Source organism: Corvus cornix, chromosome 14, assembly GCF_000738735.6.
Source record: "Corvus cornix cornix isolate S_Up_H32 chromosome 14, ASM73873v5, whole genome shotgun sequence".
NCBI classification, from domain to species: Eukaryota; Metazoa; Chordata; class Aves; order Passeriformes; family Corvidae; genus Corvus; species Corvus cornix.
In genome coordinates, this window is record NC_046344.1 from 14833005 (window position 1) to 14844917 (window position 11913).

Genomic DNA, 11913 nt, shown 5'->3' on the forward strand with positions numbered 1-11913 from the left:
GCGCTGGGGCTCACAGGGTGACACAAAGAGGGGTCCCCACCACTAGAAGATGGCACAGACTGGCGACCGCAAAAGAGCCCACAGGTGCCCCAGTGCCTGGGCAGGTGGGACTTCCATGGCCAGTGCCAGGACCACTGCAGTGCTGGGTCCCAGCACCGCCAGTGATGGCAACACCACAGGGTGGCCTGGTGGGAGTCCCCTTTGCCCGATCCCTGTCCCCACAGTGGCCATCATGGTGGCACTGATGGGCTACTCCCCTGCACCCCAGGCAGCGGGGCTGGAGGGAATGGCAGAATTTTGGGAGGAAATAACAGGAAAACGGCAGTGGTGAGGCATAGCCCAGTGCAGCACCCGAGCACTGGGTACTGACAGTGCCCAGGGTGATGGAAATGAGTGGAGGAAGGAGGACGGGAGGCACGGGGAGTGACAGAGGTGTCACTGGTGATGAGCTGTGCTGGCAATGTATGGCTGTGGATGGCACGTGGGCAGTGCCAGCACGTGGGGTGTGGTGAGGCTGGGGGAACAGGGGCTGGGCTGGCAGTGGGGTGCAGGTGAGTGGCTGGAGGAGGTTTGGGGATTGCCAGGGGGAGTGCAGCCCAGGAGCCCCATCAGGGCATCTCCCACCTGGGGCACACAGCGGGTGCTGGGGGTTGCTGGGAGGACCTGAGACCTGGTGGGTGCGGGAAGCCCTGCTGCCGTGCCGTGCCGTGCCGTGCCGTGCCGTGCCGTGCCGTGCCGTGCCGTGCCGTGCCGTGCCGGGGGTGCCCCAGTGCCAGTCTCTGCCGTGCCAGAGGAGCCCTGGCGCTGGAGGGTCTCTCGGTGCCGTGGTGCCGGTGTCACTGTCATTGCGGTGCGATGCCAGTCCAGGTCCGGTGCCGGTGCGGTGCTGGTGAGGTGCCGGTCCAGGTGCGGTGCGGTGCGGTGCCGGTGCAGTGCGATACCAGTCCAGGTGCGGTGCGGTGCCGGTGCCGGTACGATGTCGTGCCGGTCCAGGCGAGGTGCGGTGCCGGTGCGGTGCCGGTGCATTCCTCCCCCTAGGGGTCGGTGTGCCGCGGCGCGGGAGGCGGTGCGGGGGGCGGCTCGCTCCTGCGCACGGCCCGGGACGGCCGGGGCACGGCGGCGGCGGCGGCGGCGGCGGTGGGAGCGGGCACCGCCGCGGGCCGGTGAGTGCGGGCAGCGGGAGGGGCGGCGGGGCTCGGCCCGGAGGGAATGTGGCCGCGGACAGCGGTGGGGAAGGGGCGGCTGAGCCCGGCCGGGGGGCTCCTTCTTTTCCAGCCGGCGGGGGCCGGTCTGAGCTGCCAGGATGGGGAGGGGAATGCCGTGCCCTGCGGTGCTCCGGTGGGTCCCCGGGGTGTCACCTCCCCTATGCCGGGGCTGCCTCCGCCCCCGCTACTGGGGTCCCTACAACCTGGCACCAGCACCCAGCCCTCTGCCCTGTCAGCAGGGTGTCTCTGTGTCCCCCAAGGGATGCCCCTGTAGCCTCAAATGCTTATGTGGACCCAGGGACACTCCTGTGTCCCCCGGTGCCCCCAAAGATGCCCTTGTGTCCCGCTATGACCCTGTACCCCCAAGGATGTCCCTGTGTCCCCAGCTGGACAAGTTGACTCCAGACAAAACCCCATGTGAGCCCCCGTCTGCCCCTTCCAAGGCCTGATCCCCCATCCAGGGTGACTTTCAGGAGGGCCAACGTCCCCTTCCTTCTCTGTGGGGCTGGGGGCCACGTTCAGGAGCCCCCTGAGCAGTCCTGTTACTCACTCTGAGCATCCCCAGCCCTGGCTGGACGGGGAAGGGAATGTGCCAACCTGGCAGTGCCATGGCTGGGGTGGGTGCTGGGGGGCAGCCCTAGAGTGCATGCTGGCTGGGACAGGTGTTGGGGGAAGCCTCGGGGAAGGGGGTCCAACTCCTGCCCAGGGAAGGGGTGTCCTACATCAGAGACATGATCCTGTGCTGCCGGGGAGCAGCTCCTCAGGACAGGACAGAGTGTGGGTGCCTAGAGGTGGGTCCCCAGGAGCATCGGGCAGGTCTGACCCCATCCTCACATCTCTGCAACCCTCTTGCCTCACTGGCCACTACAGTTGGGTGGGGATGTGGCACCCCGAAGGGATGGCACCCTATTTTGGGGGGACACGTGTGCTCCAAGACAGCTGCGTAGGGACGTGGTCGTCCGCCTGGCAGGGAAGGGGTTAACGCCGGGAGGGTTTTGGGGTGCCGGGGTGTCCCCAGCTGGGTACACCCAGGCTGCTCCTCGCACGGGTGACCTCACGGCACTGCCATGGCAACGGCTCGTGAAGTCACCGCGAGCGGGGCGGCTGCTTCGAGCGTGGGGTGCTGGGATGGGAGCGTGGGAGGCAGCGCCGCGTCCCCCCCGCTGCCGCTGCCCGCGGCCCCCCAGCATGAGCTGTGTCCCCGCCAGCGCCGACGCCTCCGCCTGACCCCCGTGCTGGCCGCCGTGCCCGTGCCACCCTGCCCGTGTCACCATGCTCGTCAAGGAGTACCGCATCTGCATGCCGCTCACCACCGAGGAGGTGAGCGCGGGGCACGGGGCCGCGGCTGGCACGAACGGGGGGACGCAGCGAGGGAGGGGCTGTGGGTGGGGGTCTCATACCCGGAGCAGCGCAGCGCCGGGGGATCGGTTCCTGCCCTGAGAGGGACGCGGTGACCCCTTTGCTGTGTCCTCGTGGCACGGCTTGGGACAGGGACCGGGGCGTGCTGGGCTCGGGATGTTCCGTGCGAGGGCTGAGCCGTACTTTGGGGTGCAGGTGGGGGGGCATGCCGTTCCTGGGCACGGCGACCTTGGGGCACAGAGCCCGATGGCAGCACCGGGGCACAGCAGGAGCAGGGGATGAACCAGCAGGGGAAGGGCGGCGGGGGTTTGGATGCCCGTGGTATGACAGGGAGCACAAGCGCCATCCCTGCTCCGGCAGGGAGCCTGAATGCCATCGGCAAACAGCGCTGACAGCTGGCAGCATCCCTGGGCAAAGGTCTCTCGTGAGCACCTGGTGCTGACGGGGCCGTTTTGGCGAGCGGGGACCTGCAGCGGTGCCCACCCCGGGGCAGTGCCATCCCTCCCTGCTGGCACCTGGGGAAGGTTTTAATTTAGGCAGAGTGCGGTGGTAAAATAGTGCTGGCGGGTGGGGTGGTGGATGGGATCTTCAGCAGAACAATCAAACCCTTATTGCACAGCTGCATCGCCAAATCCACAAATACACCTTATCGTTACGTATATGACACGGACACATCCATATGTATCACAGACTCACAGCTTTCCCTGGCTCCCAGGTAGTTTGCCGCGCAGAAAACCTCCAGGCATTCTGCAAGGCACTGGGAAAGCACAGGGAGAGCAGGATCCAGCCCTTGCCTGGGTGTTGGGACAGCCTAAGGACACGGGAGGTCACACTGGGTGCCCCAGGAACCCCCTGCCCGCTGCACGGCTCAGGGTCCGCCACCCCTTGCTCCGTGCCTCAGTTTCCCCTCTCGGCAGCGTGGCTCAGCCCCCGGGCTGTGCCGGGTGGTCACCGGGGCCGGTGGCACTGAGGGCGGGCGCTGTGGTTGCAGTACCGCGTGGGGCAGCTCTACACCATCAGCAAGCACAGCCACCAGGAGAGCGAGAAGGGCGAGGGCGTGGAGGTGGTGAAGAACGAGCCCCACGAGGACCCCGTCCACGGCCCCGGCCAGTTCACTGAGAAGCGTGTCCACCTCTCCAGGTGAGCCTGTGGCTCCGGTGATGGGTGCTGGGTGGGCACTGCGGTGGGGGGCATGGGCAGGCATCAGGGTGGCCCCAGCTCTTCCTCCAAAATTTCTGGGGAAGCTCCTTCCTGGGTCCTGGACACCCTGCAGTGTGACTGCTCTCCCAGGGTTACCCCGTCATTTCCCAGGCTGCCTCCATCATCTCCCAGGGGTGCCCCCAAATCCTGGGGTGCACTGATCTTGGGGGGCTGCTCCCAGCTATGGGGGCTGCACCTGTCAGTCAGGGTGTAGCCATCTTTGGGGTGCAGTGATCTTGGGGGGCTGCACCCATCTCCCAGGCACCCACCCATCTTCAAGGGCTGTGTGTGTCTCCCAGTGGGGTCCCCAAGTGCTGGGGTGCACCCATCTTTGGGGCCTGCATCAAGTTTTGGGAGCTGCACTTACCTCTCAGGGTGTACCCATCTCCTGGGGTGTTCTGATTTTGGGGGGCTGCACTGATCTTGGGGGGCTGCACCCATCTCCGGGGCTGCACCCATCACCCAGGGCACACTTGTCTTCAGGGGCTGCACCCATCTTTGGGAGCTATGCACCCATCTTAGGGGTTCACCTCCTCTCTGGGGGGCTGCCCCCTGCTTATGGGGTACACCCATCTCAGGACACTCATCCACCTTGCAGGGGTGCACCCACCTCTCTCTGGTGGGCACCCACCTCCGGGTGCCAGTGGGTGCCTGATCGGGGGGCTCAGCAACGCCCTGGCCCTGGGGGTGTCACTGTGGGGCAGTTGTTGGCCCCCAGCACCACTGTCCCCATGTCCCCTCAGCCGTCTGTGGACACAGGCTGCTCCCCACCAGGAGCTGCTGGTGTGAGACGGGTTATTTTTAGCTGCAGCACTCACGATTCCCCTCTCGCCTGAAATTTATTTATAACGCCTGAAAATTAATCAAAACCTACCTCCCGACTCCCCAGGGGGCCTGATCCTGCCGGGGTGCTGGGGGGGAATGGGAGCACCCTGGGGCCTCGGCCCTGGGGAGGTGGAAGGGTCCTGGGGAAGGGGTGGGGGTCCAGGAAGGAGGGTGGGGGTTTGTTGGGGAGGAGAGGGGGGTAAGGGTGTCTGGAGAGGAGGTGGGGAACCTGAGGAGAGGATGGGGGCACTGGGGTGGAGATGGGGAGCTGGCACAGATCCTGGGGGGGTCCTGACATGCAGATGAAGGTGCTGGGGAGGTGGAAGGGGTCTCTGGTGGGGGAATGTTGGGGCACTGGGGAGGGTCCTGGGGAGGCAACAGGGGTCCCTGAGGGTGTTCTGAGGTGCAGGTGATGATCCAGGGGTGCAGATGAGGGTCCTGGGGAGGTGACAGGGCTCCTTGGGGGTATTCTGAGGTGCAGGTGAGGAGGGTCCCTGGAGGCATCCTGGAGTGGAGGTGAGGGTGCATGGTTGGGAGCTGGGGCAGGGGTGCGAGTCCTGCAGAGGTGACAGGGGTCCCTGGGGGTGTCCTGAGGTGCAGATGACAGTGTTGGAGTGTAGATGTAGGTGCCAGGGAGGTGGCAGTGGTTACTGGGAGAGGTGCTGGGATGAAGATGCTGAGGTGCAGATGAGGATCCCTGGGGGCATCCTGGGGTGGAGGGTCCTAGGTAGCAGGTGGGGTTCCTGGGGTGGGAATGGGGGTCCCAGAGGCAAGCTGTGTTTGGCGGCGCATGGATGGGTGGCACCAGCCATGTCCTGTCCTGAGGGGGTGCCCTGCCGTGGTGCCCACAGCAAACTGCCAAGTTGGGCACGGGCGGTGACCCCCCGCATCTTCTACATCACCGAGAGGGCCTGGAACTACTACCCCTACACCATCACGGGTGAGCCCCGGGCAGGGCGTGGGACGGGCACCCCCGGGCACCCTGTCCCTGCCCAGTGGTGGGGGGGCTGCAGGGAGCTGTCCCCGGTCTCACCACTCCCTCTCTCCCTCCGTGATGCCGCCTGGCGATGCCACCGTGTGATGTGCCCTGGTGTGCCTGCAGAGTACACGGTAAGGAGGTGGCATGGAATGACCTGTCCCCTTGTCGGGAGCTGGGGGGGCATTTTTGGGGGTGCGTGTCCTTTGGGACAGACATCCTTTAGGGGTGGGTGTCCCTCAGGGTGGATATCGCTCAGAGGGGGTGTCACCGTGGCAGGTAGCCCTTGGGTGGGTGTCCTTTGGGCTGGGCATCCCTCAGGGTGGGTGTCCTGTGGGGCTCGGATTCCCTCGGGGATGGGATCCCCTGGAGAGGGTGTCATTGTGGCTGGGTGAGTGGTCCTTGAGGATGACCATCCTTGGAGGTGGGTGTCCCTCAGGGCTGGGTGTCCTTTGGGTGGGTGTCCCTCAGGATCAGTGTCCCTGGACCACACATCTTTTGGGGATGGGCATCCTTGGGGGTGGGGTGTCCCTCGGGGTGGGCATCCTGGGAGTGGTGTCCCTCGGGATGGGCGTCCCTCGGGGACCAGCTGACAGCCACTCCCTGCAGTGCTCCTTCCTGCCCAAGTTCTCCATCTACATCGAGACCAAGTACGAGGACAACTGCGGGGACAGCGAGAATGTGAGTGTGCACCGCAGCTGAGACCTGGCAAACTCATCACTTCACCACCCATGCCCCATGTCACTCACCCTCCCTCCCCTCTCCAGATCTTCCACAGTGACAAAATCCTGGGCGACCACGAGGTCTCTTTCCTGGACATCGCCTTCGACGAGATCCCTGAGCGCTACTACCGCAGCCTGGAGGTACCACGGCTGGGGACGAGGGAGCTCCCTGAGGCCACCCCCTTGTCTCCTGTCTCAGGGGGGTGGGTTCATGATCTCACTCCTCCCCATCCCCCCAGGACCCCCGTTTCTTCAGCTCGGCCAAGACGGGCCGGGGGCCGCTGCGGGAGGGCTGGCGCCAGCACACCAAGCCCATCATGTGCTCCTACAAACTGGTGAGCGTCAAGTTCGAGGTGTGGGGGCTGCAGACGCGGGTGGAGCAGTTTGTGCACAAGGTGAGAGGGGCCCAAGGGGGTTTGGGGGGCACTGGGGGGGCAGTGACAGGGTGCTGACCCCCGTGGTGTTGCAGGTGATCCGGGACATCCTGCTGATCGGGCACCGGCAGGCTTTTGCCTGGGTGGACGAGTGGTGCGGTGAGTCCGTGGGGTCACCCGGCGCTGTGGGGAGGGGGGCACACGGTGCCCATGGAGGGAGGGGGCTGCAGGTCTAACTGCTGATGCCACTAACCCCACCACAGCTCCTGCTCTTCGCCTGCGCTGCTGCCTGCTCTGCCTGTGCTGCCTGCTCACCCCTGCCTGCACCCCCGCACGCTGCCCGCTCCCCTGCACCCCTCGGGGAGGACGGGGACAGGGGTCCCAGCACCCTGCCTGTGCTGCCTGCACCCCCATTCTGGCAGGGACACGCGCTGCAGGCGGCTGCCACGTGCGGGCACAGGGACGGGACCCCCGGGTTTGGTGACAGCTGGCGGCGGGTGCCAGACCACCCCGGTGAGCGGCTCTCTGCCTTCCAGACATGTCCCTGGAAGAGGTCCGGGCCTTCGAGACTCAGATGCAAGTGGCCACAAACCAAAAGCTGGGGAACCAGCACCCCTAAGCCCCTCTGCCTGCCGGGGACGGACACCCCGGACCCCGCCTTGCTGCCTGGGGGTGGGTGCAGGCAGGGGGGCTTGTGCCCCCCCTGCACCCCGCGGCGGAGGGTCCCTCCTCCCAGCTGCCCTCCCCGCGTGTCCCCTGCCTGCGCTGCCTGCGCTGCCTATCCATCCCTTCCCCTCTGCTGGCTGGGCTGGTGCTGGAGTTGGGGAGCTGGCTGTGCTGCCCAGCATCCCCTTCCCTGCCCGTCCCCCTGTCCCCAGTCCCTGTCCCCTTCCTGTCCCCCAGCTCGGTGGGGAGCCGGGGCGCGGGGCGCAGGCTGCCCCGGGATGAGGGGGTGCCGGACGCGGCGGTGCCGAGCGGCCCCAAGCCCGGCTGTGCTCGGCAGGGATGACGATGGAGGAGGTGCGGCGCTACGAGCAGGAGACGCAGGAGGCCACCAACGAGCTCATCGGCCTGGTGGCACCGGCCATCTCGGTCAGCGAGGTGGGGCAGCCCACGGCCACGCACTCGGCCCCTGCCAGCGCCCCCTCCACCCCCTCAGCGACGAGGCCCCCGAGTTCCTGGCTCCCCCCAAGACTCGCCCGCGGAAGAAGTCGGCGCCGGAGACCCTGACGCTGCCCGCGCTGCGGGAACGCGCTGGCGCCGAGTGACGCCGGCGGTGCCGCTCCGTGCTGGACTGTGGCCAGCTCCGCCGCCCACCCCGGCCCCGCCGACGGGCGCAGAGCCCAGGGAGGGACCCGCACCCGCTGTCAGGGCGCTGGCAGCCCTGGGGTGTGCTGGCCTCCCCGAGCCACTGTGGGTGCCCACACGGGTCGGTGCCACCACTGCCGTGCCAGTCCCGCTGGCTGCACCGGGAGGGGACGCCAGGCCAGCGCGGGTCCCCGGCAGCGTCGGGTGATACCGCAGGAGCTGCTTCCCTCGACTCCACCTGCCCCGGTGTCCGCAAGGGCCACGAGGCTGGCGAGCAGTGGGGAGGTGCCAGCTGGTGCCCGCTTGCCGCGGCCAGGCTGGAGCAGTGCCCTGCAGGGTAGGCACCAGCGTGGGGGCACAGTGAGGGTGACAGTGACAGCTGGGCGCGGGGCTGGGGCTCCCCACAGGACCCCCAGGGGCTGCACAGCCCCGTGCACGGCTGGCCCCGCAGTCGGGGTCCCCTTTGCTGTCCCTCCAGAGGCCGTGGCTGCTCGAGGGGGCTGGGGTGGGCTGAGCCCCTCGTTTTCTTTAGGAAAACAAAGGCCTTTTTGGAAATAAAGCTCGAGACACGGCAGCTGGTTGCTGGTAGTGATTTATTTGGTGCTGTGGAAGGGTGCCATGCCTGTGCTCGGGTGCTGCATCCCCCAGGCCTGCATGTGTGCAGTGAGGGGCGTCTGGATCACTGATCCCAGGATGGGGAAATGGGGTCCTGGATGGGATGGTGAGGCTCTGGGGGTCAGGTGGTCAGTGCAGGCAGGAATCAGCCCAGCCCTGGGGCAATGCCTCCAGCCACAGCAGAACCACTGGGCTCTCCTCCCTGCCAGCCATCATCATCCTCCAGCTCCTCGGCCCCCAGCCCAGCCTCTGCTCCGAGCAGGGCGATGTAGTGGGAGCTGCAGTAGACAGGTGCCTTGTTGGGGCTGGAGTAGACCTGCTCGGGCCGCAGTGAGGCAAAAGGGTTGCTGGCGTAGCCCACAATGTGTGTCTCAAGCTCCACGAGGATCTGCAGGGACGCCTTCAGCTCCTGCTCACTGCCAGAAGAGAGGAGAGGCACCATCACTGGGTGTCTGTGCCGGCTCACCGGGGTGGTGGGGCCGTGCTCACCTGTATACGGTGAAGAGCACGGGCAGGCCATAGTCCCGCAGCAGCAGCAGGGTGGGCAGCCAGCCCGCGAGCAGGTCTGGGCAGGCATGGAAACCTGTGGGGACACAGACGTGAAGGTTCCACCTCTTTCCCTTCCCACCCTGGCCCCGGGAAAAGCCAGCTCCAACCGCACCCACTCTGTGCTGGACATCCCAGAGTATGCGGTAAGTTTGGCAGCCCTCAGCAAGGTGGGGTCTGGCTCCCCCCCAGCATGTGGGGCACCCCAAACTCTGGGTCCTGGGCTGAGCCACAGCACCGAGACCTGAGGGGAAGGATCTGTTTCACCTGCAGGTGGGTGACACAGGCAGGACAGAGTGCCTGGTGGGGAGACGAGGCAGGCATGTCCCAGGGGCCCCCCCAGCTGCCCGCTGTGCCTTGGTGAAAAGCCCTGGGCACGTCCCAAGCCTCCTGCAGGCTCAGCCCCAGGTGCTGCCATGGTGCTCAGGGCAGTCCCTGAGGAGTGCATTGCATGTGCCCTGTAGGGATGTCCCCATCCCGGCAGTGGGGTGTGAGGGTCTAACCCCTCCACGGTGCAGGCACTTACCTGGGTGAAAGCCCACCACCAGGTCAGGACGGGGAGCCAGCTTGGTCTCCACGTGGCTTTCCCAGAAGTCGTGGTAGAGCCCTTTGTAGCTGCTGAGATAGACCCTCCCTCGGGGTGCCAACGTGGTCAGGGGTGGCCTCATGATGGGTCCGTCCACCACGTCCACCCCCACCATCACCATCTCCACGCCCTGGTGCCCCGGGAACATCCGTGTGAGCTCGTCGTAGTCTGTCAGCCGCGTGTTGAGGGTCTCCACGTGGGAAGCCCCCACCACGTGCACGGTCAGGGGCCTGGTGAGAGGGTCGATGCCGAAGAGCCGCAGTCCCAGGCCGATGGTGAGCGGCCGCGAGTGGAAGTCGGTGACCAGCCGCCGGATGGATTCCCGCAGCTCTGCGTCCTCCGGCCGGGGCTTCCCGGCGTTGGCCCAGAGCAGGGTCATGTACCGCCCTGCCACGATGGCACCCAGCTTCTCCTCCAGCTGCTCCTGCATGGAGAACCAGTCCTCCCAGCCCTTCACGTCCCGGGCAGGTTTTGTCCAGGTCTCCGTGGGAAATGGGATGTCTCCTGGGGAGGCAGGAGGAGGTTGGAGGGTGCAGTGGTGGTGCCACAGCCCAGGCTGCTTGTCCCACCTGTGCTGTGGGAGTGGGGCTGGAGAAGGGACACTACATCCCACCACAGGACCTGAGCAGCCTGGGACGGGGGTCAGGCAGGCCTGGGGGGACACATGCCCCACCTGTGAAGACGAGCCACTCCACCAGCCGATCCAGAGCCACCAGCTTCAGCTTCTTGCAGAACTTCTTGTGCAGCGGCCAGTTGGCACGCTGGCATGCCACACCGCAGTAGTACACATTTTTGGCACCTGGGCAGACGGGCAGCATGCCCAGCCATGGAGGGGGGGCACAAACCAGCCCACCGAGCCTGGCTCCCTGCCACCCCCTCTCAGGGCTGTGTTACTGTTTTGGAGGCTGGAGCTGCGCACTGGGGTCAGACAACCCTCACTTCACCCCAGCCACCAGGCTGGAAAGGAGGGATGGATCCATCCCTGTGCCATCAGACCATCTCCCCACCATACCTCTTGCAACGCCGGAGGCTTTTGGGGTCCGGCAGGGCATCGGGGAGCTTCTTGCACTCGACACAAAATTTGAAGGTGTCCTCCATCTTCTGGAACATGTCAAAATACGTCCGGATGCCAAAATCGCTGCCTCTCTTCCTGCCGTCCATGGCAGACCTGCAGACATCAAAGGGTGAGCAGAATCCAGCCCACTGCCACAACGGTGGGGCTGATGTCCTGCCTCTGAGGCTGCCAAGATTTTTAGCTGCAGCCAGGAGCATCCTGGCCTGGGTGGGGATGGGGAGCCAGGCACTCTGGAGGGGTCCACCCAGGAGCCCATGGGCTCCCCATGGGCTGAGCCGGGAGGGTGAGAGGAGCCATGGGAGCTGCTCCAGCTGCTAGGAGACACACGGGATGCACTGCCCGGGGGAGGGGGTGGGGAACTGGCACCCATGGGTGCTCACTCACTTGTAGTCCTCGTAGCTCTTCATGTTGAGCTTCTGCAGGATGACGTGGGACAGCCCCGGCACGTTGCGGTCCATGGCCTGGAAGCCCAGCGAGTCCACGTCGGGAGCCCTCGCCGCTGGCTCCTCCGGGGCCTTCTTGGAGCGACCTGTTTTGGGGGCAGCGCCTGTGGCTGGCTGGGCCGTGGCGGCTGCAGGAGACACGGGTGCGGGCGAGGAGGCCGGCCCGGGGGTCTCTGGGTGCTGCCGGGGTCCCCCGCGCCGCCCGCCACCCCCGCGGCGCCTCCCGCCCGCCATCCCGCTCCTATCCCGGTAATGCCGGGAGATCCCGAGCAGTCCCGGAGCCCGGCCCGTCCCGGCCCGCGGCTGGGCTCAAATGTCAGCCCCCAGGAGCCGGCGGTGCAGACGGCCGTGGCCCCTCGGAATCGGATAGCGGAGCTATTCTGGGCATCCCCTCCCCGGGAACGGGCCAACCCGCTCCGGGGGGTCCGGCTCCCGCCCCAAAAGCCCGCGCTGGTGGCAGTGGGGTGCTTCAAAGCGCTGTAGCGTCCCACACTGCAAAATCTGGGAGACCTTGGGGGGCTGCCCAAGACCGTGCGGCCCCTCTGTCACCAATAGGGACATAAAGTCACTGCCTCAGCCCCCGCATACGGCCCGCACCCCAGCCCGGCTGCGGGGACCCCCCCCCCCACCCCCTCAGAGCCCTCAGTGGGTGTGAGGGAGTGCCTGGGTGGGCACCGCG

At 66.6% G+C, this 11913-nt stretch overlaps 2 protein-coding genes across 2 annotated transcripts; one reads left to right on the top strand and one right to left on the bottom strand.

Moving 5' to 3' along the window:
• The first annotated feature begins 1901 nt into the window (after window positions 1-1901).
• LOC104684939 (cytoplasmic phosphatidylinositol transfer protein 1-like) lies at window positions 1902-8543 on the top strand. Its single transcript, XM_039560167.1, is given in 11 exon segments — window positions 1902-2442; window positions 2444-2525; window positions 3556-3704; window positions 5441-5529; window positions 5692-5699; window positions 6175-6246; window positions 6333-6428; window positions 6527-6682; window positions 6757-6820; window positions 7665-7814; window positions 7817-8543. Coding segments are annotated over 11 exon segments (1149 nt in total). The 5' UTR covers window positions 1902-2272; the 3' UTR covers window positions 7930-8543.
• A 2-nt stretch (window positions 8544-8545) lies between these two features.
• Window positions 8546-11825, bottom strand: MSS51 (MSS51 mitochondrial translational activator). The gene is made up of 6 exons (XM_039560195.1): window positions 11176-11825; window positions 10724-10884; window positions 10390-10515; window positions 9657-10220; window positions 9074-9167; window positions 8546-9000 (listed from the first exon to the last, which is right to left on the bottom strand). Exons 1-6 carry the CDS (start codon window positions 11466-11468, stop codon window positions 8730-8732), a joined length of 1509 nt encoding a protein of 502 aa, XP_039416129.1. The 5' UTR covers window positions 11469-11825; the 3' UTR covers window positions 8546-8729.
• Between the last annotated feature and the right edge of the window lie 88 nt (window positions 11826-11913).

Excerpts from the sequence above, each read along its gene's own strand:
- MSS51 (XM_039560195.1), bottom strand. The coding sequence starts at position 11,468 with ATGGCGGGCGGGAGGCGCCGCGGGGGTGGCGGGCGGCGCGGGGGACCC. Across the intron at positions 10,885-11,175 it reads AAGAGCTACGAGGACTACAA|GTCTGCCATGGACGGCAGGA; the intron begins GTGAGTGAGCAC and ends TGATGTCTGCAG. Across the intron at positions 9,168-9,656 it reads GGTGGTGGGCTTTCACCCAG|GTTTCCATGCCTGCCCAGAC; the intron begins GTAAGTGCCTGC and ends GTGTCCCCACAG.